The 22,935-nt window shown below is 44.6% G+C and overlaps 1 protein-coding gene across 4 annotated transcripts in view; it reads right to left on the reverse strand.

The window, feature by feature from the left end:
* Positions 1–418: 418 nt before the first annotated feature.
* The window catches only part of LMO1 (LIM domain only 1), a 62,090-nt gene continuing 39,573 nt past the window's right edge, over positions 419–22,935 (reverse strand). For all 4 annotated transcript variants that reach the window (XM_082058570.1, XM_082058569.1, XM_082058571.1 and 1 more), the window contains 3 exons: positions 17,424–17,637; positions 5,648–5,773; positions 419–856 (listed from right to left, as the gene is read on the reverse strand). In XM_082058570.1, the coding sequence (XP_081914696.1) occupies positions 751–856; positions 5,648–5,773; positions 17,424–17,637 (446 nt within the window). In that variant the 3' untranslated portion in view covers positions 419–750. The remainder of the gene's footprint in view (positions 857–5,647; positions 5,774–17,423; positions 17,638–22,935) is intronic.

The raw sequence follows: 22,935 nt of genomic DNA on the forward strand, positions 1-22,935 counted from the left end.
CTGGACTGGAGACACCATATTAACCAGCCAACAAGCACTCCTGGCCATGGAAACACTCTGAATTCACGGAGGTGAAAAGTGAGATGGTCTCATCCAGCAGCTCAGCACTGCCCACAGCTGTGGTGGGACCTGATCAGGACTCCAAGGGTTCCAGCCATCACCCACCCGCAGCCCGTTCCCTCCGCCATACAACGCAACAGGGTTTGGACACGAGTCTCTGTGTGGTTCAGGAGAGCAGGTCTAACTCTGCAGCAGCGTTTCTTCCCCCAGTTTGTGTGTGTGAACTCCCATCTCTGCTTTTACTCACGCCGCTTCCAGGGCCCTGTGTATATATTTCTAATAGTCTGTTCAACGTCAAGCACAGGAAACACAGGCTTTTTGCCACTTGGGGAACAAACGACCGCTAAGATGACCAGGAAACATTCATAATTTTTAATTCACACCAGTAATAAAATTGCATTACATTTTTCATAAAATAAATGTTCCAGTTTATATACAGAAAACAGACTGTACAGAGCCCTCCCCCAGACCCCAAAAACTCACAAACATACAGGCAATGCAGTGCTCAGCTAAGCAGGCACAACTGTACATCTAAAATTGTAACTGCTTTGTGTTGGGGGGAAAGTACTACAATGTATATAGTCCTCTCTGGACCAAGAATTAAAAAAATATTGCAGGCAAGCTGACAGGCACCCTCGCTGCTCATGCGGCTGAGCGCCCATCCACAGTGCTTCAGCGAAGCAGGGTTTGTTATTGAACCTGGGACTCGAAGCTCCCGTTCAGCTGCCCTTCCTCATAGTCCATCTGACACAAGATCATATTGTTCTTCAGGAAAAATTTGTCTCCCACACAGAATCTGGAAGATAGAAAGAATTAACAGGTATTAGTAAGAACAGAGGTTAGAACAGAGTAAATTTGAGGATATTTGGGTTTGAAGACAACTCTGGAGACTGGAGTTTGATTTCCAGGTCTGCCGGTGCCATTGGACCCTGGGAAAGCCCAGGTACTAATTCCCCAGCTCCCTTCCCATTTTATTTTATTTTATTTTATTTTATTTTATTTTATTTTATTTTATTTTATTTTATTTTATTTTATTTTATTTTATTTTATTTTATTTTATTTTATTTTATTTTATTTTATTTTTTCACCCCTTTTCCCAGCATGGTGATGCTCATTTCCCAGGCCATGGCTACATAAAGGACCTTGGGAGCAGCTCCCTGTCCCTGCCGGGTTCCGCACCAGAGGAGCCCGGGAGCAATGAAGGGATTTGTCCCTGCAGACAAGAGGTATTGGCTCTGCAACCGGGAAATTAGAAGGACGATATTGCATAGAGATTATTTGAAGTTTTTGCTGGTATCCACATTTCCAGGGTTCCCTCGGGTGAGGCAGTATTTACACTAATTTCCAGGCAAGGACTGGCTATTAAGTCCTTCCTCACCCCCTTGTGTACAGTGCGGAACAATAAATAGAAATTTCCTGGTGGCTGGACTCCTAACCTTTATCTTCATTGAGCGCAGGGCACTGCTCTCTATATACCATGTAAATTGTTCTGTTTGTCTTGAAGTTGACAGAGAGGCTTGTGATATTTAACAATTTTATTTGACCATTAAGGTCAAAAAAGTTCCACATATAAGATCCGAGAGGTGTGAATTGACAGCCAATAGCTTTTTGCGCCCTGTCTGCTTGCTCAAGAATCAGAAGCTAATCTTTTACTTCTTAAGATAACAAATAATGCTCTTTGCACCCAATTCAGGGGCTGTTTTTTGTCCGTCACACTAGTGGGGCACTGACAGACCAGAGCACAGGGCTGCACCTCCCTGCCCCAAGCACCGAGTCTTAAATCAGACCCCGGTTCCCAAAGCAGAGGCACCCCGGTCACTGCACCGAAAAGCAGCTCTGTACCGAGAGGAAGGGGTAGGTACCACCTCTGGTGAGGTGGAACATTTGCTGGGCTTTCAAGGAAGATCAATGGAGAGAACCCCCTCCTCAGGAGACTTAGCAGACCTCAAATGCCCATTTCCTTGGCTCCCAGGCAGAGCTTTGGCAGGTTAGTTGCCTACTCCTTGTCTAAAATACTTTCTAGATTTGTAGCTCTGGCAGCTTTGGGCAGGCATCTCCATAAAAGCGAATATTTTTCTGCTGCAAGAACATGACTGATTTTAGAGCTCCATTATAGGTCTGACATGGGCACAAGTTTTTTCCACCTGGACACCTCCAAATAACTTGATTATTTTGCCAAACAGGTACAGAGAGAACTGGGCATTGGTTCTGACTTTATATGATTTCACTGGAGACCTTCCGTCTTCTTCCCTCTGTGGCACGTTTCAGTAGTTCTGAAAATCAACCTTTTTTGTAGATTAAAAAGCTAAAAAGTAATATCAATTTAAATTAACTGTTTCTGTTCTAGGAACTGTACTGCACACACTCACTTTAACAACACCTTCCCCAGCAGTAGTTTTATTTGCTATAACAGACACAGCTGCTTGGTTCTTGCTACTTATCCCTACCCTAAGTACAATATAAATCTCCAGGAGGAGAAATGCAAAACCCACTCTTGCCACTGGCATCACCAACAGCTGTGTCTTGCCAAATCTGATTTGGGTCTAGAGGAGCCGAAGGAGGAGCTGGAGAACTAGGGAGTTGGGGAGGGGGGGTCTGTGTGTGTATGAGCACACGGGAACTAAAATGCACGGCAGGGATACCCTGGGAAGTTTGGGGAGAAGGGTTTCATTCACTGGAATGGTGACTATTTCTTTATACCTGCCAGTCCTACAAACCCAGCAGTACACTGGGATCTCTTCAGCTGATGCATGGTGCCTAGAGACAGAGGATTTAATGGGGCAACTTCAGATGCAGTTTCATGCGTCTCAGTCTGTAGATCTTTGGAGGAAGAGTTAGGGACGGCACCACCAGCCCCCCCGGGAGCAGGTCTGTCACAGAGCCCGTCTGGCTGAGCGAGCGCCAGCTGAGAGCACAGACAAACCAGCGCTGAACCCACCCTGCCATTTCTATAGAGTGGTTTTATTCTGAGCAAAACCCCCACATTTTGTGTAATGGCAACACAAGCAGCTGCGTTTCCTGCAACCCTTGTAATACTGATCTGTTAGCCAGTTACAACAGTGACCAACTGTTACTCAGTGTTGTGACAAGCAATGTCAACCTTCTAACAATTCAAAGCACAGTAGGCTGACTAGCATTGTAGGGCTTGCTTCAAACCTGATGTTTTTGAGAATGAAGCTAATGAAGACACTGCACACTTGGCAAATATATTAGAGATTTTCCTCTGACATGTAACGCTCTACACATAGACATAGTGCAGCTATAGAAGGGCAACTAAGCTGGAAGAGAGCTAGAGAAAAGTCTCCGTAACAAAATATTTTCCACAAGGTGGAGTTTCAGGTGGCATTTCTGATTCTGAAGTAGTTTTGGCATCCATCTCTGCAATTTTGACTTCAGGGTTACTTAAACTCACTGTTCTCGGTTCAAGTTTCCTATGCTGTCTGTTATAGGAGCACTTCCATTCTACCTCTAAAGGATAAGTCATAAAAGTTTGTAGCTGCCTGATGTCAGCTAAAAATAACAATCTACATGTAGCTCTACCCTGTCTACTCAGCCCATCTTTCAGAAAGACTCAGCTCCCCCCAGACTGGGCAAATCCCTTGTGCATCCAGGCATGACCCTGCCAGAGCGGGGGATTACCTGTGCGTTCGGCCAGGCAGTTACATGGAGGTTACACATGGAGGTTACTTTAAGGGCAGAGCAGGACTGCACTTTGCACTGAGGGCAGTACCAGCATCAGCAATTGCAGAGGGAAGAGGGAGAGAGGTGTTCTGGAGCCTTTGTAATAAAGAGTAAAGTTTAAAAGCAATTCCTGAAAATGAAAACTAGGCAGTACTATGCTTTTCTATGAGAGAAGCTTGTGTGAAGTAGGGCTTTGATGACAAATACTCATCCTGCAGACTCCAAGGCCAACCCAGCTCTCCTAACTGCACAGCCCAGAGCCATGGCTTGCCTTGGCCAGAAGGGACATTTGAGGTGCTCCAGCTCCGGTACCGGCATGGGATTTGGGAGCAACCCTCTCCTGCCTGGCCTTCACTGGCAGGCTGGAGAAACCCCAGCCTGAGGGTTGAACCTGGCAGCATCCTCCAACGCTTCTGAGCCGAGACAAACCCCATGGCCAAGCAGCTGTTCCAGCTGCGAGAAAATGGACCATCTCGGGGAGGGGACGCGCCAGCTCCGCAAACAGGCGCACGCCGCTGACCCCATCCCAAGGGTGGCAAAACAAGACTGGGCAACCGAAAGAGTTGCCAGGGCTCCCGGACAGGAGCCCGAGCTGGGAGCCACTAGATGTCACTGCCGGCCCGGCGCTGCCACCGCTGCTGGCGGGAGATCCCAGTCTCGCACAAACGCCACCTCCGCCTGCACGACGAGACCCAGTAAACCACCTGAGCTACAAACGGCTCGTCCAGCTCTCCTCCTCCATGCTCTGGCACCAACCAGCCGCAACCCCATCCACCTCCATGAGCTACACCACCGTCAGAGGGCACGGAAGGAGAATGACGCCCCAGTTTGCGCAGTCTCCTAAGTTTAGTGGGAAAAGTGGCAGGGGTTTGCACCTACACACACACTGTGTGCGGCTACTTCATTAGAGATCCCACCGTGAGTTTTGTTCTAGGGTGACTGATGAATTCTTAAGTCAGGCTTTTAGCTTGACTTTCACAGAATTAGGTTCTCCATCTTCCCACAAGTTCTGTCATCTCTCACACACCTTCAAATGGGATGAAGCATTGTCTCCTAGTTTCATCTTTGGGAAATACAACCTTGGGCCCTGGGCAGTCACTACAGCCAGAATAAACAGGCAGTAAGAACAAGCAGCACTTTCAGGCTGGTTCTTGACAAGGATGCACAGATGCATCAGAAGATGACAGCGTATCATGTCTAGCTCTGTGGGCTTCTCTTCTGCCTGCAATCACCGAAAAACAGGGTGCTGGGAACATTTTGCACAACCCTCCCAAATTCAGAAGGCTACAGGTAGCCCAAGGAAAAACTTTGTGCTTGACCTTTTCTTATACTCCTTGACATGCATTTTCCACTGGGTAAAGCCTAGCAGAAATACACAAGCCCCGCTCAATTATACCACCAAGATCGCCTGTTAATTATACAATAACTAAAGGGATTTATTCCTAGTGTTGAAAAGGACTAATCTAAAGTATTTTTTTCCTTCCCATGTCTTCTCTTTTTCTTCTTTGCTGTCCCCAGTTTTGACCCTGTCAGAAACCTGATTTAAGCAAAATAACATCCATTTTTACCAGAGGAAGTCCAGTCTCCATCGTCTGTGTTCTACAAAGAGGGTAGATCCTGAAAGGACGCTGAAGCGATTTGTTTTGTTCATCAGCAGCTGTGCCACGTTGTTCATGGCCAGCTCTGCAGTCTGTGTGCCCCCCTGTGCCCCCCCAATTCCCACCAGCTCCAAGGGGATTTGCAGTAAAGGGGCTACAGGTACTTACATGCATCACCCAGGTCGGCATAATAAACAAGCCCAAGCCATGTCAGCAGGCTGCGAGCCCCAGACAGGTAGCTTGGATCAAACATTTTGCAGGCAAAGGTATAAATTATTTTGTGTTTGTGTGTATAATTGTGTTCTCACCGCTGGTTGCAGAGCTGACAGGCAAAGCAGTCCAAATGGTAAACATTATCTCTGGCCCTCATCACCATCTCAAAGGCAGGGATCAGTTTACTGCAGGCAGCACAATTCCCGGTGGTACCAAAGAGCCTGCCAAAGAAGCACAATCATTAGAAGCCATTTTAATTAAATGGTGGAAGGACTAATTAAGTGTAATTAGCAGTATCAAATACTGTATTGCACCAATAAATAGAAGTTGCAGTCTCCATTTTGCTGACCAACCAGTGTGTGGGAACTTGGGACAAAACTGCCTGGTGAGCAGGCTCTGATTGTTGAGATGAAACTTCATTTGGTTTGCGAGCCTAGGGCTAATTTGCTGTCTAATGAAGAAAAGCATTAAACACTTAGAGCACTATTTTGGGGCTCACAAAATTTCAGTCAAGAACTATCTGCCTCTCTGCAGCGGCGGGTGGGTGCTCGGAGCCGCCCGTCCTCCTCTGTGTGTGCTCTTGGCCACAACCTGACGGAGGGACAGGCTGGCAGCCTCCAGCAGCAAAACGCAGAAGACCTGCAGACTTTGCCAACCCTGGCAGGCAAGGCTATAATATGGCTCAGGAAGAACCTCGCTTACCTGCTGTTTAAAACGAAAAAGCACCATTTCTCTCACCGTGAGTACAACAGCATTTTGCAAGGCATCTCCAAGAGCAAGCCGCCCTCCTTGGCTGTGCCCCGCTTCTCCCTCCTCCGTGTCCCTCCCGGGAGCCAGCTAAGCCCTTCCACCGAGGCCTGAACAGCATGCTCAGCTGTTCCACTTCAGCTCCCCGGTCCTCGAGGACAGCCCTTCAGCACTGGAAGCTTTGCCGTTTCCATCTCGGCTTTCGCTATCTGTCTCCCCAGATGTCTGCTGATGTTACAGCTCCCGCCCGGGGACTCAACCAAGACTGCAGCATCCTTCCCCCAGCCCTTCTCCAAGACATCCCTGCAGACCCCTGCGGCACCAGGGACAGCACACGTCACCGCCACGTAGAAGCCACACAAACCAGCCAGGGCATGAAGCAACAGGCCAAAAAAAAAACAAGCTTCACCCAAGACTGTGGTCAATACTCATGTGGTTAGTTACTTTGCTTAGGAGAGGATAAAAATGGTATTCTTAGGGTGATGAGCCTCAAGACTTACGATTCTTGCTGACCATTAGCTCTGGGCATGCAACGCGTCGCTGCCCGCAGACAGATTTGGGCTCGCGCTTTGTTTCAAGCCATTGGTTCTGGCCAATTCCACAACAGGCAGATGAGAAGCATCAGGAAAATCTATAACCAATTTCTAAACCTGCAATTTGCCAAGCTAATCAATACTAATTATTACTGGCCAGTAATTGTGAATTAAAACACCCAGCAGTGTTACAGAAACCTCCACACAACTCTCTCACCCTCCCACAGCACCGTGCTATCAAAGTCAGCTTGCTCTCCAGCTATAAAAAAAGCCACCCTTATTTTTCATTAGAAGTGGTATCAGTGGTCTTTCATTATACTTGGCTGGAAACCCCAAGATTTCCTATGAAGAAACAGCACAATGTTTTCCCTGAAAGTTAAACACCACAAACCAAATGGAAACATTTGTGCAGGTCTTAAAAAATTGAGAAGGGAGTACCAAAATTTCTTCCCCTAAGACTCCCTCACATGAGAGCTGAAAGGCAGAGTAAAACCCCAGCTCTGTAGTTTGCACGGGCAAACTCAGACCATGTAATCGGTAATGGGGCAGCCCCTTTCTCCCCAGTCCTGTGAGCAGGCAGGGGAGGCAGCTGAGCGTGGGCTCGGCTGCCTAACGCCAGCAGACAGGACTGAAAAAATGCAGCACTGAAAAGCGTATGGGTCTATACCCTGAAACACCCTGGCTCTCATTCAGCACCCGCTCGCAAATCAAGCCATTAATACAGACATCCCTCCCCCAAAGTAGTTCCCCCTCCTACAGGACCTCACTTGGGCACAGAAAAACCTGACAGCTTTTGCTGGGGTTTTGCCATTTGCTGTAAAACCAGGTATGAGTTTGTAGAGTACCTGAGTCACAGCAAACTAAAAAAAATGAGTTAGGCAGGAAAACTGGGAGGTTAATCCTAGATTTGCTCCATGCCCAGCACTGCTACATGCACAAGTATAAAATATCCATTATTCATTAGCATCGCAGTTGTGTGGAGCTCAATCTAGATTAAACAAAATAAAGGGGCCCCAGACAGCACCATTTGCATTGTTAAGCAGGCGCTTTTCTTCAGCCTTCAAATAGGAGACTTTTCTAAATGGAAATGATGGGGAAATTTGGACAGATGTTCACTTAACTATTTAAACAGTTAGCTTAAGAAACATGAAAAATGTATTTGGCATCGTATTCACCTGTCTCCTTTCAGGGGTTTTGGGGGTAAACCAATTGTTAAACAGCTTTGACTGTTTGCATAAGATCTGAAGCTTATGTTCTGTCCAGCTGAAATCCTGTTGCCTTCTAATGTCTACATAAATGTAGCTTCCAGCTAGTCAGCACGCTAATCTTCTTCTCTTCTATCAAGTTTCACAGTCCTCCATACCCTCCCTTTCCCAACAGATGAACATTTCACACTTATGCTAGCACTTCCTAATTTTAATCTGCTTTTCAGGGAGTGATTTAGAGCCCTGTATATTCACCACGCTTCTAAAAATACACTGTAACTTGTAGCTCAGTGAACATGATTTTATTTCTTTTTTAATCTGCTCAAAGAAAAAGCAGAATGAACACAGACTTTTGCCTTTTTGTTTGCTTGTAAAAAAAAAAAAAAACTCAATGAAACAAAAACCCTGCCACCTCTGATAAGTAGATACTTACCCAAAAGCTACTTGAGCTGACACTTTCAGAGGTGAGGAGCTTAACATTATTGGAGGAGGGGAATAAGACAAGGAGCAGGAGAGAAATCTTTCACCCCAAGTCCCATCTGTGGTTAAATTTAAAATAACCCCATATGAACAAACTGATCTGCATTCTATCCCCCAAACACCTTCATAACAGATGCAATACTCTCTCGCACATTCACACACACAAAGTTGAAGTATATTAGAAAAAAATAAATAAATAAAATCTATCAGAAGATGCTCAGCATCTACTTACCAGCTTTGAGCCATTGGCATAAAAGCAGCTGAAAATACAGAAAGGTTTAATTTTGGAGTTGCTTTGCTTCTTCTAAAAAAACAGGGTGTTTTTTTTGTCTCCATTTGAAGTTAAAAGACAACTATTTATAAGTACAGATTGACTCCCTCCTATGTAACAGGAAGGCCTAGCCAGCTTGTAAATAAGCATAGACTACGCAGATTTAAAATTTAGCACAATTAAACTTTTACCCTGTTGTAGTAATTATGTTTAATGGCTCTTAGCCTGAACTTAACCATGTCTATTGTTGTCAGCCAGTCTAAAAGCAGGAGTTTGTCCAAGGACAATTTTCTGTAGTTTATAGACACACTAAAAACCCTGCTACATGCTGTTCTCATTGGCCATTGATGTCAGTGTGTATAGTAAAAATTAAAGCTAATTGGCATACAGGACCAGCAGTGAATGCAAATGAATTAATGGGAAAAGGAGGGAGCACTCCTCGAAGCAGGAGGCAACTGTCAAAAGATTCTTTTTATGTAGTCTTGTCTGGGCTAAAGAGCAGTCTTCTGCACGATAATCCAGATCTCACCAGCTCCATGAATACACCTGAAGTTAATTCAAACTACAGTATAGTCAACACCACCCTGCAGGTTTGGGGGCAAAAAAGAGTGGCAAAGGGTCCTTACTGTAGGAAGAACAGGAAGGAACTTCTCGTATGAACACATTGAGTTTAGCACCTTTTAAGAGATTTTCCCTTCTCCAACCAAAATGTGCAGGGTAGCTAAACTGAGATCCCAATTGCATATTTCTGTCACCAGTAGACACAACAATCTGTTTAGTCATTGCCTACAGGAGAGTCCCTCATTTCTTCTCCTCTTTCTAGCCTAGTGTCTGACTAGCTAGCATCTTGCAATTGAAAAATATTCCCTCCACAGAAACAGTGAAAATTTTGGAGCTTTAGACTTCACAGGAGACCAAAAAATAAGAAAAAAAGGAACCAGGACTGGCATATATAAATAGTGTGGTACAGAAGGATAGGTTGAGAGTGTCAATTGGAATTTTTTCAAATAATACAAGAACATGGCAAGTTCAAAATTAAACTGCTGAGTTGTGGCTGATAATTCTCCCGAACAAGAGACTTTTTTCCAACACTGAAAGGTAAGAGTTCTGACTTAAAAGAGGACTAAATGCTTATGAACAGGTGTATAGTCCTCTTTTCAACAAAGCTGATGAGGGGTCTGGAGCACAAGTCTGATGAGGAGCAGCTGAGGGAACTGGGGCTGTTCAGCCTGGAGAAAAGGAGGCTGAGGAGAGACCTTATCACTGTCTACAACTACCTGAAAGGAGGTTGTAACGTGGAGGGTGTTGGTCTCTGCTACCATGTCGCAAGTGATAGAATGAGAGGAAATGGCCTCAGGTTGCACCAGGGGAGGTTCAGATTGGATGTTAGGAAAAGCTTCTTCAAGGAAAGGGTTGTCAGGCATTGGAACAGGCTTCCCAGAGAAGTGATGGAGTCACCATCCCTGGAGGTGTTTAAGAGGTTTTTAGGGACATGGTTTAGTGCCAGAGTTAGGTTAATGGTTGGCCTCTATGATCCTGAAGGTCTCTTCTAGCCAAAATGATTCTATGAAATATCTACATTTGTAGATATTGTGTACAGCTACATATTTATATATTGGTATATCCACATTATCTGGACATACAAGTTTTTTAAGAGCTACCTAGCCCCATACTCATATCTTCTCCAGCTAGCAGGTGAAGCAGGTTTTCCCATATACCTTCCCTATACGCCTACTGCCATTTATTTCCTAGCTCCTTCAGGACCTGCTGTAGAACAAGACTTGCTTTATGAACCCAAAACTCATAGTCATGAAAATAAAAGGTTTTGAGTCTACCCTTTGAAATAAACCAACAACTAGTCTTCCAGTGAGGATGGCTCTTAGCAGCTTGCAATCAGTATTTTTCCCATCTGTGGACGCTGGAAATATGCTGAGCTACAAGTCTGATTTGACCAAAGTACTGAATATGCCAATAATTGTATGGAAAGCCTGGACATCGCTTAAGAAGTTAAAAAGAATAAGCTTAAAGGCAACTTCAGACTCAAGGTTCCAAACTTCCCTGCCATCAGGCTTTGTATAATATCCAGAGAAAGCCTCAGCGATGGGCATCTCATCACGGTAAATATGTGTTAGTTGGTGCACCCTCCTCTGCAGGACACCATTGTCAGTGCTGGAGTCGCAAGCCACGGCAGCTGAAGGAGAGGAAATGCATTTTGATACTAATGAAGTTGGTCAAGCTGTCCTCTCATGAAGCCTTCAGGCTCAATGCCAAAGAATTTACATCTTGCATGCCAGAGGGTTTGGCATTCACAGATAGCATAGCAGGAGGAGTTGAACCAGTGCAGTGCAAAAAAGCCCTCTGGGCGGGTGTCCGCAAGTTCAGAGATTACTGGGCATAAACTTCAAGGTTGCTCAAGGGCATGTGTTTTCCGTTGAAGAACACATCTGAATGTTGACTTATTTTTACTCCTTTGGTCTCTCCCTCCATAGTTTGAGGAGGTCTTTACAGTGGGGTTGGGACTCTTAGCAGGCAGAAGTCCAAGCCCTCCTCCCTTGCCACAGCCTACCTTACAGTATAACTGAAGTGTCCAAATTCAGAACCCATCTTGGTTGTCTCTGGCACCAGTGAACACAACACACAAGAGTGGCCTCTTAGGGGAGTTTAAAAACAGCAGTCAGAAAACTCAAAGGTTGAAAGTGGTAAAGACATACTAGTGTGCCACAGTTGGGAAGAATTACCCCCCATAAGCTTTCTCCCTCACTGGGAGGTTGCGGAGGAGGAAAAAAAGCAAGTGAACAAACCAAGCATTGCCTGTTTATCTTGAAAAGCATGGGATGTGAGAAACTCCTGAAACAGCTACTACGGAGAAAAGACATCTCTAACATCACAAAGCATAGCAATGTTGCCAAGACATATTGTATTTTGAGCCTATTTAATGCTTCTTAATCTGTATAGATACCAAGTGTAGAAGTGAGAGTATCCTACATAGCATGCAAGATGCTCCCTGTTGCGATGCAAGACCAGCACTCCAATTTTGCAACATTTTCAGGCTCTGAGCAGATACCACTTGTTCAACCACACTGCATTTATACCCCTCCTCCCCACGCTGAACGTGTCCCTTGAAAAGCAGGCAGGGCACACTCCCTGTGCACGCATGTGCACTGCGCTCCTCAGGTGGAAATAAAACCTCAAAAACTCCCCTTGCTGCTTCTAAGGCATTGCAGTTTCTGCAGGCTAAAGGTACATTCAGGGTATTACTGATGTCTCTGGTAGATTAACATGAATTCTGCGCTTCAGTTCCTGAAGACTTGTACTTACACGTCCAACCACGGTTTAGTTGTTTGGCTTAGGACCTTCAGTACCAGCTTGGGGAAGCCCACCAGGAGGAGGGTATTTGCCTGTGCCCAAGAGTAGGGCGCCCATGTTTATGCAAGACCGCTTTTCACATCCCGCAACAAAATTAAACCCCGCACATTTTCTGGGTACAGAATGCTTAATCTAAAGGCCTCCCAAAGCAATTTGCTATCAGAATGAACCCTCTGGGGCATTTGGACCAGAGCAAAAACCAGTATTCAACAACTGGAAATGCCAGTATGGGACAGCTGACTTGTTTGGAGCAGAAGCTGCCCAGGGGGAAATTGAACTTCCATGATGCGAGCAGTGCTGAGGGGCAGCGGTGCCAGGGGATGGCAGTCCTGCGGGGACACCTCTGTCCCTCTGATGGCGTGCGCAGGGCTGCTCCGTCCATCGAGGCACCCACACAACCCTCAGGCTGCAGCACTGACCAAAACACGTAGGAAGATGAGTGAAAAGAATATCTATACAATTCACCGAGAACAGTATGAGGGCTTCCTGGAAAGCCCTTCTCTCTTACTGAATCACCATAATTTTTAATGCAGGTTTTGAGCTTTCTTTGGAGTTTAATTAAGGCCTTAATCAGTTTAAATGATGAAAAACGTTCCCAACACCAACATATCAAATGTGCAGAAGCGACAGTTTTGCTCCTGTCATAGCGAGCCTGACTCGCCTTTGCTTGTGTGAGGGCACCATGCTGAGTAAAAAGGAAAAATCACGTTCTTCATCAGCACTTCACAGTGAGATTTAAGTTATTGGTTCCTCCTGAGAAATCCTGATGCAACACCCAAACCATCCCTGTGAACTGGAGCCTGGTGGATGTTTAATTACGCCCAGGAACAAACGCACATTGCTGTGTGGGGGCTGCGAGGAGCCACCTGAGCTGAACACTCAGCATCTCTGTCCCAGAAGAAGTTTTTTCAATAGCATTTGCTTATCAAAAATAATTAGAGGTAGGAATCCTGGAACCATGATTATGAAACAAATGGTAAATCTATTTGCTCAGACAAAATGTATTGAAAGATACATCTAGACACAGCTGGAGACTGAGGTGATACCGCAAGGATAACAACTCCAGATCCAATTTCATTCTTTCATGATTAAAAAATGAGCAAGAAAGTGTTTCATGAAATGTGAAGGTTAACAAATGTTCCTTCACAAGCAATGACGACAGTTTATCTTTTGAAACAAATGACCAGGCTACGGTCTTGCTAGCAGCTCCCGAAATACATTTGAAAGATTTCTTCCCCAGCCCAGCGCACGTGGCCGGCAGCCCAGCCCCGCGGTGGGGAGGGAGCCAGCCCCACTCCTGCCCCCCGGAGCAGAGCTGGTTTTCACCAAAAACCACGGAAAAGGGGCTCTCAGCTTGACACCGCCTGCCCAGACAGGTAATGAAGCACATATTCCCAAACTGCACTCAGCTCACCGGCAAATTCAAAGAAACACTGCTCTATAAAGCCATTATGAAACACCTATATTATTTTTTTTCTCCCGGTCCTTACACAGCAATATTCCTTTTGGACTTCAGATATAAAAGATAGGCATATTTACATTTGTGGGCACAAAATCAGACTAGCTTTTAATTTTTCACGATGGTTGACCTACTAAATATTAGCGCAGTATTCAGCTTTTTCTTATTCAAAGCCACATAGAGGAAGTGGCCAACAATAAATTCCTTTGACTGTCCCCTAGATAAAGCACTCCCTTTGTGGTGCAAGTACAGTGTGAAGTATGAAAACTTATTTTTAGGAATGAATTATGCTAAAATTTGACTAGTAGAACAAATACCATGAACTGTTGGATGAGGAAAATAAGATGTGGATAGAGGCTTTAAAACTATTAAAGGAAAGGAATTATATAATTATGGGAAAGGGTAATTCTCCAAGAAGAAAAATTCAAATTACCAGGAGAGAACAGACAGTAGAGAAGATGGTGATGGCAACTTGAGTTCCTTCTATTAATAGAACTAATAGTTAAAATTGAGAGAGAAAGAAATATTACGTGTAGAAGGCAACAGAAAATGTTTTAAAATTAAAAAAAAAAATACAATTGCTTTATGCTTTCCTAAAATACAGGGCTGCATAGCAATGCCCTTATTCCTATTCTAGGACCCTGAAAGCATTCCTTAGTATCAGGAGAACAGAACCCGGGAGTGTAGCAGAACTCCCCCTCAAAATATTACACACTTCAGTTTACCTATTAGCGAGAACGCGAAACATCACAGATGTAAAGATGGCTAAACAGCTGAATGATAGTTAACACCTGTGTTACAGATAGTCCTTCCTGCCTCACTCTTGGTCAAGTTTCCTGGGCTATGACAATTATATTGTTCTTCCCAATAAAAAACAAGTAAGAAGTATTTCTGGTGGTCAAAGTTTCTGTAATGGACTAAATTCAGGTAGAGGAAAAAATATTCAAAGTAGGAAGTAGTAAACCCCGCCCATACATTTACTAGTAGAATAACGTATGTATACATAAACATCATCCGAGGAGGTCAAGACCAGCCAGAAACCTGGAGGACATTGTGCAGCCATCTGTTGGTACCCCACTGCAAGGTGGGTAGATACTCTCAATTTTTATTCACAACACCTACAATTTCTTTAGCACAGACAATGTCTGACCCAGTTTTACTGCACCATGTGAGCCTCCTCTCCAGAATTTAACCATGCTGCACCAATAGCAACAGGCTCCCCGCTTGGTGGACCGGAGAGTATTCTAGCCAAACAAATGGAGGCAGAGGGACTACAAGATCTCTTCTTAAAGACAAGACGTGGGCCTTTTCCCAAGGTCTGCAACTCCTGGCTTCTTCTCCATCTCTAGCACAGGTTTCTGGTGTGCCCCAGAAAGTCGTGCCATCTGGGGGCCAGTGAGAAGATTGCCAATTAAGACTTCATACCTCAAAGCAGCATTCTCATGATAAACCAAGGGAAGAAAGAAACGCTGTACAACTGCAGTGATAAAAAATTTCTTCTAAGTTTAACAGCATTGATACTGATCTCCTTCGGCACTTTAACGCGTCTGATTTGACGCTGCACATTATTTTTGTTATGAAACTAGAACAAGCAAAAAATCAATAAGGTGCTCATTAAATGGACAAAACATAGGGCAGTTCAAAGGTCTCAAAAAACTGATGTAAATGGGAATCACTGCCTGGCTGAGTATTTCTAGTAGGGTTCTGTAACACGTAGAATAATGCTAAATATCTATCTTTCAGGTCAGATTAAAATACGAGCAATAAAAAACAAACAAACAACCACACAAAAACCCCAAACAAACAGAAAACCACCCAGAAAACCCCAAAGAAAACCAAACAAAACCCAACCCCCCTGCCCAGCAACAAACATACACAATGCTGTTTATCAAGCGCACAAATGACAAAGTCTAGAGAAGTGATAAATAATGGAGAGGAGGATGACTGATGGAGACCTGGATCGCTTGGTAAGCTGGGTGCAAACAAGATAAGAAAAGATAAAGTATAAACAAGATAAAGTATAAAGAAACACTCCAGAAACTACTAATGCAGCCTGTACTTTCTGAAAGGAAGACTACTTCTGGAAGAAGCTCTCCTAAGCTTCCTGGAAGGTTTTGGGCATCCTTGCGATTAGTACCTTGCACGAACCAATTGTGATAACTATGATGAAAAGAAATGACGGCATCCTTAACAAGTGAAGATCATGAGTTGTTATATTCTTCATTGACACATCAGAATTATGCCCACAACACAGAAAGAGTACAGCTGAACTGAAGGAGGGTCAGTGAAGAACCCAAATGCAAATTAGGGATTAGAAATTTGTGTATTAAAGAACCTTCTGGAGCTCACTTTCTTCAGCTTAGCTCAGACAGGGTTAAGGATACTTCCAGAGCAAGTGACTTATGGCATTAGTAAATACTCAGACTTAAGGTACAAAAATTATTTTATGATAGTGAAGATAGTTAGCTGCTTCCTCACCATACCCTGTGCATCTTTTCTAATGCTGCTTATCCTGCCTTTCCCCCTTCAGATGTGTTCCATCCTTACCCAAGCTCCTCCTCACATTTTGGGGATGCGTGCTGCCTAACCAGGTGTGGACCTGCGACTGCTGCCTGTGTGGCAGAACTTCAGCTGGACATTTCACGTGTGCCCTGGAGAGTCTCAGCTCAAGCAGAATCCTCACATGGGCAGGATGTGCTTGTACACTGCCTGGCTGAAAGGCAAGGTGGCAGCTCCTGCATGGCAGCTAATAGACTATTCCTTCTGTTTGGCTCAGTGCTTATGCTCTCATCTTTAGAAGGAGAAACTTGTTCAAGCTTACTAAGAAAATATTTACCAGAGATTTTCAGGAATATGTTTTACATTGAAACACATGAAGCATCTGAGCACTGAGACTTGTCTACCCAGCCTCTGGACACCACAAGGTTAGACGGCATTTTACCTCCCTATCTTAAAACTGTGTTGTTTTTATTTTGCTTCAGATGTGTTTGCTGGTTGAGGTTGCATAGGAAATAATATCAGTGCTTTAGGAAAAACAAAGAAAACACACACTTTAGCTGAAGATCAAGTACGTTCTTGCAAAGCAAAAACAAAGCAAAACTCAGTGGGTTTTGCAGTGTGACACTCATAAGAATGTTTGCATTAGGCCTGCTGTCTTATTAAAATTCATTTGTGTTTATAGAAAGGTTTTTGGACAAAACCCCCATACACACCAGACAAAAAAGTCCCATGTGTTGTTATGTATTGCACACAGACACTGACAGGGTAGTTCTAACTTGGAGTTAGTGATGGTCTCTGCAGACTTCCTCATGAAGAATTTCTTTTTGAAGTTGATCTGTAATTTTGGAATGTTTTGCTCTGTTTATTTAGGGAAGAGACAAGAGCCTCTCAGGAGAAACCTTACTCAGTACAAGCACTAGAAGTCTATCTAAAAGCTATCACTGAAAAATAAAAGGTAAAGGTTTGGTCAGGTCTCAGTCAGATACAGGAGCATAATATCAAAGATAAGCAAGAATTTACAGTGTTTTCCTAATTTTCTCAGCAAGCACTGGTTGTTCTTGTTGTTTTACAATAATAAAGTCATGCCCTCCTCCTTCTGCCTCGGCCTGAAAGTAGGATTTCACCTCCCTGACTACAAAATACATTAATTGCAAATAAAAAGCCATGCTTAGAGGAAGAAACTCCAGCCTCTTCTGGGCAGGGCTGACCATGCACAAGTACATGTTTTCATAGCAGAGGTTTAGAAAGACAAACAGCTGGCAGCACGCTAAGAGGCTTTGGGAAGAGCCCACAGTACGTTCCTCTATTTACCTCAGGTAATCTCTGCGGCAAAGAATGAGATTTGCTTTTGTGTAAAGAGTTGATCCAACCTCTCCAAGACGACAGTCACAGCAGGCGCACTTTAGACAGTCTTCATGCCAATACTTATCCAGAGCCTTCAGCAGGTACCGGTCCTTGATTTTCCTGTTGCAGCCAGCACAGCCCTTCTGCTTCCCTTTGGGTTGCACAGATAACATCGGCACACCTGCAATGCAAACAGAGCGCTTCGTTTAGAAGACATCCCAGCAGCCTGGAGAGGTTGCCTGCGTTTGGGGGCAGCACTGTGAGCTATAGGTAGATCCGTGAGCAGTGTTGCTGGTTTCATTACAAGGAGCTCCCATTGCAAGAAGCTGATAGCCAAAGGAATTTGAACTTCACTTTCTGTCACAGGGTAAGTGGGAGTGCGACACTTGCAGGAATGCAGCCCTTTTTTCCTAAGGGCAGGGCTGACACAAAGCACCAGACTTTTTAAAATTAACATCTTGCAGCAAAATAAACTGACTGCAATTCCAATATTTGCTTTTTCCCTTATTACCAGTACCTTTGTGCTGTTAATTACCTGCCACAGGCAATTATGAAGATCAGAAGGGCCACCACTGTACGTACCGCCAGTCCAACATCTTGACTGGATCAAGCTTGATGGGGGAAGGAGAGGAGTGGGTATAAAATGATGTGGTATGGCACTGTTTTTCCTCTCTCGTGAGCCCTGCTGGTCACAGAGCTCTCAGTGAAAGCTAGAGCAGCCCCAGGACTGCCCTAAAATACATGTTATTCAAAAGCCCTTGAGGACTGCTGAGAATAATCCAACCAGTGCCCCTCCACCCCCAGCGAAGCCATGCTCCTTAAATGAAGCGGAGCTTTCCTTCTCCTCTTACACCACTGAAACAGGTAGTAAAAAGCCAGGAGTCTTTTTCTCCCTGGAAACCCCTGCTGGGACAGCAAAGCAAGTACGAGGTGGTGACAAGACCCTCAGGTCACTAGGCTGGTGGGGACCTGCTGTGGCCAAACTGCTGTCTCCAGCTTTCTCTTCTCCTCCAGGAAGCTCATGCCTCCCATGGTGAGCACCAACATCGGTGTGAGATGTGTCACCATTCGCAGTTTAAGAGGGAGGTGGGGGAGGATTTTATGGAATCAACAGGCAACGTGGAAAAAGAAACAAGGATTATATTGTGGGGGAGGGAGGAGACGTGAAATGGTGAAAGAAGAAACAAACTCCCTGAGATGCCAGAATCCTATTTTCTCTAGAGCCTTGATTTTACTTTGTTACCGATTTTTATTTTTACTAGTGTCAGTCAGTAAAAATGACAATGCTGGGCCTGTAACAAGCATGCTGTGAGCTTAACCAATGCAGAGGTGAGAGGGGACACTGGCTGCAGTACCTGGTGTCACTGGTTATATACTCTCACACAAAGTTAAGCCACCATTTCTGTAGGAAGTGTCGGGTGTCCCAGGAAGTAGCAGCTTGATAATGGAATTATTAACAGTCCCTTAACCAGAGAGGACTGGGTCAGTGCCACTGTAATAAGTGACATTTGCTGCGTTCCTTAAAAGCCAGGGTGACCTGACAGTGGCTAACGCTCAGCACATGTAAAACCCACCACTCCTACACCAATAATTGCTTTGTCAGAGCTGCTAGCAGACGACAATAGCACTTAAGACACCTCTACACAAACAGTGAGTTATTGATCCATTTGTTATCAAAGTGGTCTCAGCAGCACGAAGACAGGTCAAGTAACATTCAAAAACTCTTAAGGCTTAAAGAGCCCTCCTGCTCTTTGCTGCGTCACACTCGAAACCCACTTGCAAAATCAATACAAGCAAACTTTTGACTCCAGGGGCAAACACGCAATAATTAAGTTAAAACTTAAATCTGTGTTTGACTGCCACAGATGCAACCCATGATGCTCCTGAGAGAAATTCTAGGTACACGGCCACAGAGAAGTACCTGTATGTTTGGAAAAAGGGAAAGACAGGGAAGTGTTGGGAGTGTAACGCACTGCGGGCGCTGGAGGTCAGGCTGCAGGAATCCTGCACTCCTGGTGAGCGTTTCTTATGAGAATGAAGGAAGTGGCACCATGGTTCCGGACACAGCACTTTTTTTTTCCTCTTTAGAGTACATTTCAGGAGCGAAGAGAGGTTTCACTTTTTGAGTAATTTATTTTTCAGAAAACTCGAAACCTTCAACCCATGCTCTTTCCAACTCCATGCCAGGAAAACAGCACATAATGAGGAGAAACAGCCTTATCGTGAGCTATAGAGAGGGGCACATGCATGAATTTGCATTTGCAAACTGTCCAAGATCAGTACTGGTGATGAAAGAATATAGTTTTCACTTATGAAAATTAAGGCCTAGATATGTGAATTATATTTTAAGACAGGAGTCCTATACACTACTGAGTCATTACCCACCCCCTAAATAGGCTCTCTAAGTGTGAGCTGTGTACCCTGAGAGGCAGAAGAGGATTTCTTACAAAGGGGGTGGTCAGACAATACTTTTGTAAGGTTCATCTAGGTAACTCGAGGATCCTGCATCTGAAGGTGCTGCAGATTGCAAAATGCAGATTCTAGACAACCAGAGCCCCTCAACCCCCCTCACAAGAGGCTTGCTCCATGAGTGGGGTTTGTGATCATCTCTGAGATTCAGAAATAAAAGATCTTCAGCCAGACAGGACTTCCCAAGGCCCTCAAGCGCTTCTGAAGCCTTTCAGCCCTTTCAGAGCTACAGCTGCTTGCACCCAAAGCGAGCATGGTCAAGCACAAGGGCAGTTGCGCAGGGATGGAACCCTGGCTGGACCATGAGGAGAGGCTGGTTTAATGGCAGGGTAGGAGGGTCTCCTGACCCGGATGGCTGTGGACTGGCTGTAGCGATGGTTCTTGTTCCATCTGTGGCCCTGGCAGTCCTTGCTCACCGCAGCCATCTCAACTCCCCCTTATTGCAAGTGCACCATTGTCTTATGAGAGGCTTCTGCGAATAAGTGGAATGTAACACTTTGATTTTCTTCCAATAACTAGCAAAGGAACAGATATATATATATTTAAACAGTACCTTCAGCAATGAAAAAAGCTATGTATTTGGTCAGTGTTCAGCAGGGGGCTTTCTAATGAAAAAAGGTACCATTTCAGAGATCATATGATGTTCAAAGCTGCTATTCCAACTCAGATAATAACGAGCAAGGTCAGCCTCTGCTGGTCAGGTTCAGTGTTTTGAAATTACATTTTGGTCTGTGAGGCTTCCCTCCGACATCCCAACCAACAGGTCTGCACATAACACACATGCCACTGCTGAAAGTTGCAGCTGCAATGAGCTGGTGAGTTGACACAGCAGGCAAGGCGTCGAACAAAATTTCAAAAATTGCCAAACTTGATCAGCAAGGGTTCCTCAAATACTTGCCATGTCATTTCCAAGCAACAAGAGAGCAGCATCTCAGAAGCTTAACCCCTTTCATGGTCAAAGGCTTGCAGAGAGAAGACACAGCCAACACCAAACCTCTTTCCTCCTCCTGCCCCACTTCAGCAAACCCCAAGCAGTCTGGGCTTTGCAGGCAGAAACCACCTGGAGAGGTGCTCTTTCTTTTTGGAAATTTCCCGACTGTAAGACTGCAATGCTGCTTCATTTCTCTGTGTAGATTTTTCCCCAGTACTTACAAAAACCCGCCAAAATACCTAGTTCAATTTGATAGGGGGCATGTGGTGTCTAACTGGGGCTGTCAAGAAATAAAGAGCTTGCCCCTCACCTTCAACGAATTCCATGTGTGCTTTGTGGGTAAGGATTTGAAAATGAGAAGCACTGTGGCAGAAGCAGAAAAATTAACAGCTATATGCTCACCCATTTAAATACATGATCACAAAGGGAATGCTGATTGATTACCAAATTCTGAAAATACCATCAAGTTGCTCTCTCCTCTCCTGTAACTAGCCATCCATTGCTATCTTTTCTTAGAAACAGTAGATGAAGCCTTTCTATTTTTGGCTACCTACACTCCCTTCTTCACCCTTTACAACTTAATAGACTTGCTGCTGGTAAATACAAAACAAAACCTGTTCTGAGTGCTCGGAGCTCCAATGCACATTAAAAAATTATAGACACCACCTCTGGACATACTGAAATTTATGGCTGTGTCTAAAGAGGCTGTTATTGTAGTGAGTAATCTAAACTTTACCTCTATTCACAGCCAGACAAACTAGCTTTAATCAGCCCATATCTTCTCAGTCGGGGTCCTTCTGTAAAATTATTCAGCTGGCTTTATAACATGAGTGTCCACTAAGTACACCTCTAAATTTTTCTAAGCCATTTTACTGATATTTCTATTCACATGGCAATCAGCTGCAGTTCCTCTAAGGGCACTGCTCATAAAGCCTTGTTTCCAAGAAAGCCTGGGAACTTTTTATAAATGATAGACCTTTTAAATAACAGTTATCTGCAATGGTCCTATGGTGTATGGCTCCACAGTGCTCTGGTCTGCAAGAAAGCTACTGGTCCCCTCTGAAAGCATGGAAGTTCACCACCTGATTTCTTTAATGCAACTCTAAAGGTTAATTGGTCTGAAAGAGTAATGCGAGACTGCTAGCTAATGATACATGCCTCAAGGCTTTGCAGCTTGCCTGTATTTTATACAGACAAGTCCAGAGCATAAAAGGCATATCACCAGGACTCTTCAGACCCCCCCTCCAACTGCCCGCAGCCCCCTCGGCCTCCCCCCGTCCCACTCGAGCCCTCCACAACTCCCACGCATGCTGAGGGAAGGCGGCAGGAGCTGGGGACAATTCTCCTCCACCCGCTTTTCATGGCTGGTTAGGGGGGCTCCGAGAAGTGCCGCCGCGGCGCTCCTCATTACCGCTGCGGAGAACTAAAAACAAGCCTAATGAGGAGAGCCAGAGCGCACAGTACGGGCTGGGAGGAGGGACGTCCTCCCACACTCCCCAAGGAATCTGGCCAAAATCTTCAATTTGCCATTTATGACAGCTAATTAGTTATTCTATTCAAAATCTTTGCTTTAAATAAAAGAACTAATTATACACAAAGGTCAGTTCCCCACCTCCTGTGAAGCACACATAATTGGCTTATTTCCCCAACATTGTGTGTATGTTTTACACAATGCTTTCAGGCAGATGGCTCTAACTCTTTCCCTCTTCAAGTTTTTTTGTTTGGTTGTTGTATTGTTTTTTGGTTTTTGTTTTTGGGGGTTTTGTTTGTTTGTTTGATTTGTTTTAAAAAAGGCAAACAAACAAAACTTTTCCTCAGATTAGCTACTTTTACCTTAAAAGCCCACTCAACAAAGCAGTTAACTACACACACACGCACACACAATATCTACTCCCTGAAAGGTTTGTGACAACCACTCCAGAGCAGTGCTTCCCATACAGTTGTACAGCACCTTGCACAACACAGTACTGGAATTATGGTTTTCTTCTCCGCCACAAGTTCTTGCTTGAGCAGTTTCTTTCAGATAAAGTTACCATGTTTCTGGACAACTCCTCTGCCAAAGACCACAATTATTGCAGG

This window comes from Streptopelia decaocto, assembly GCF_964273445.1.
Source record: "Streptopelia decaocto genome assembly, chromosome: 7".
NCBI lineage: Eukaryota > Metazoa > Chordata > Aves > Columbiformes > Columbidae > Streptopelia > Streptopelia decaocto.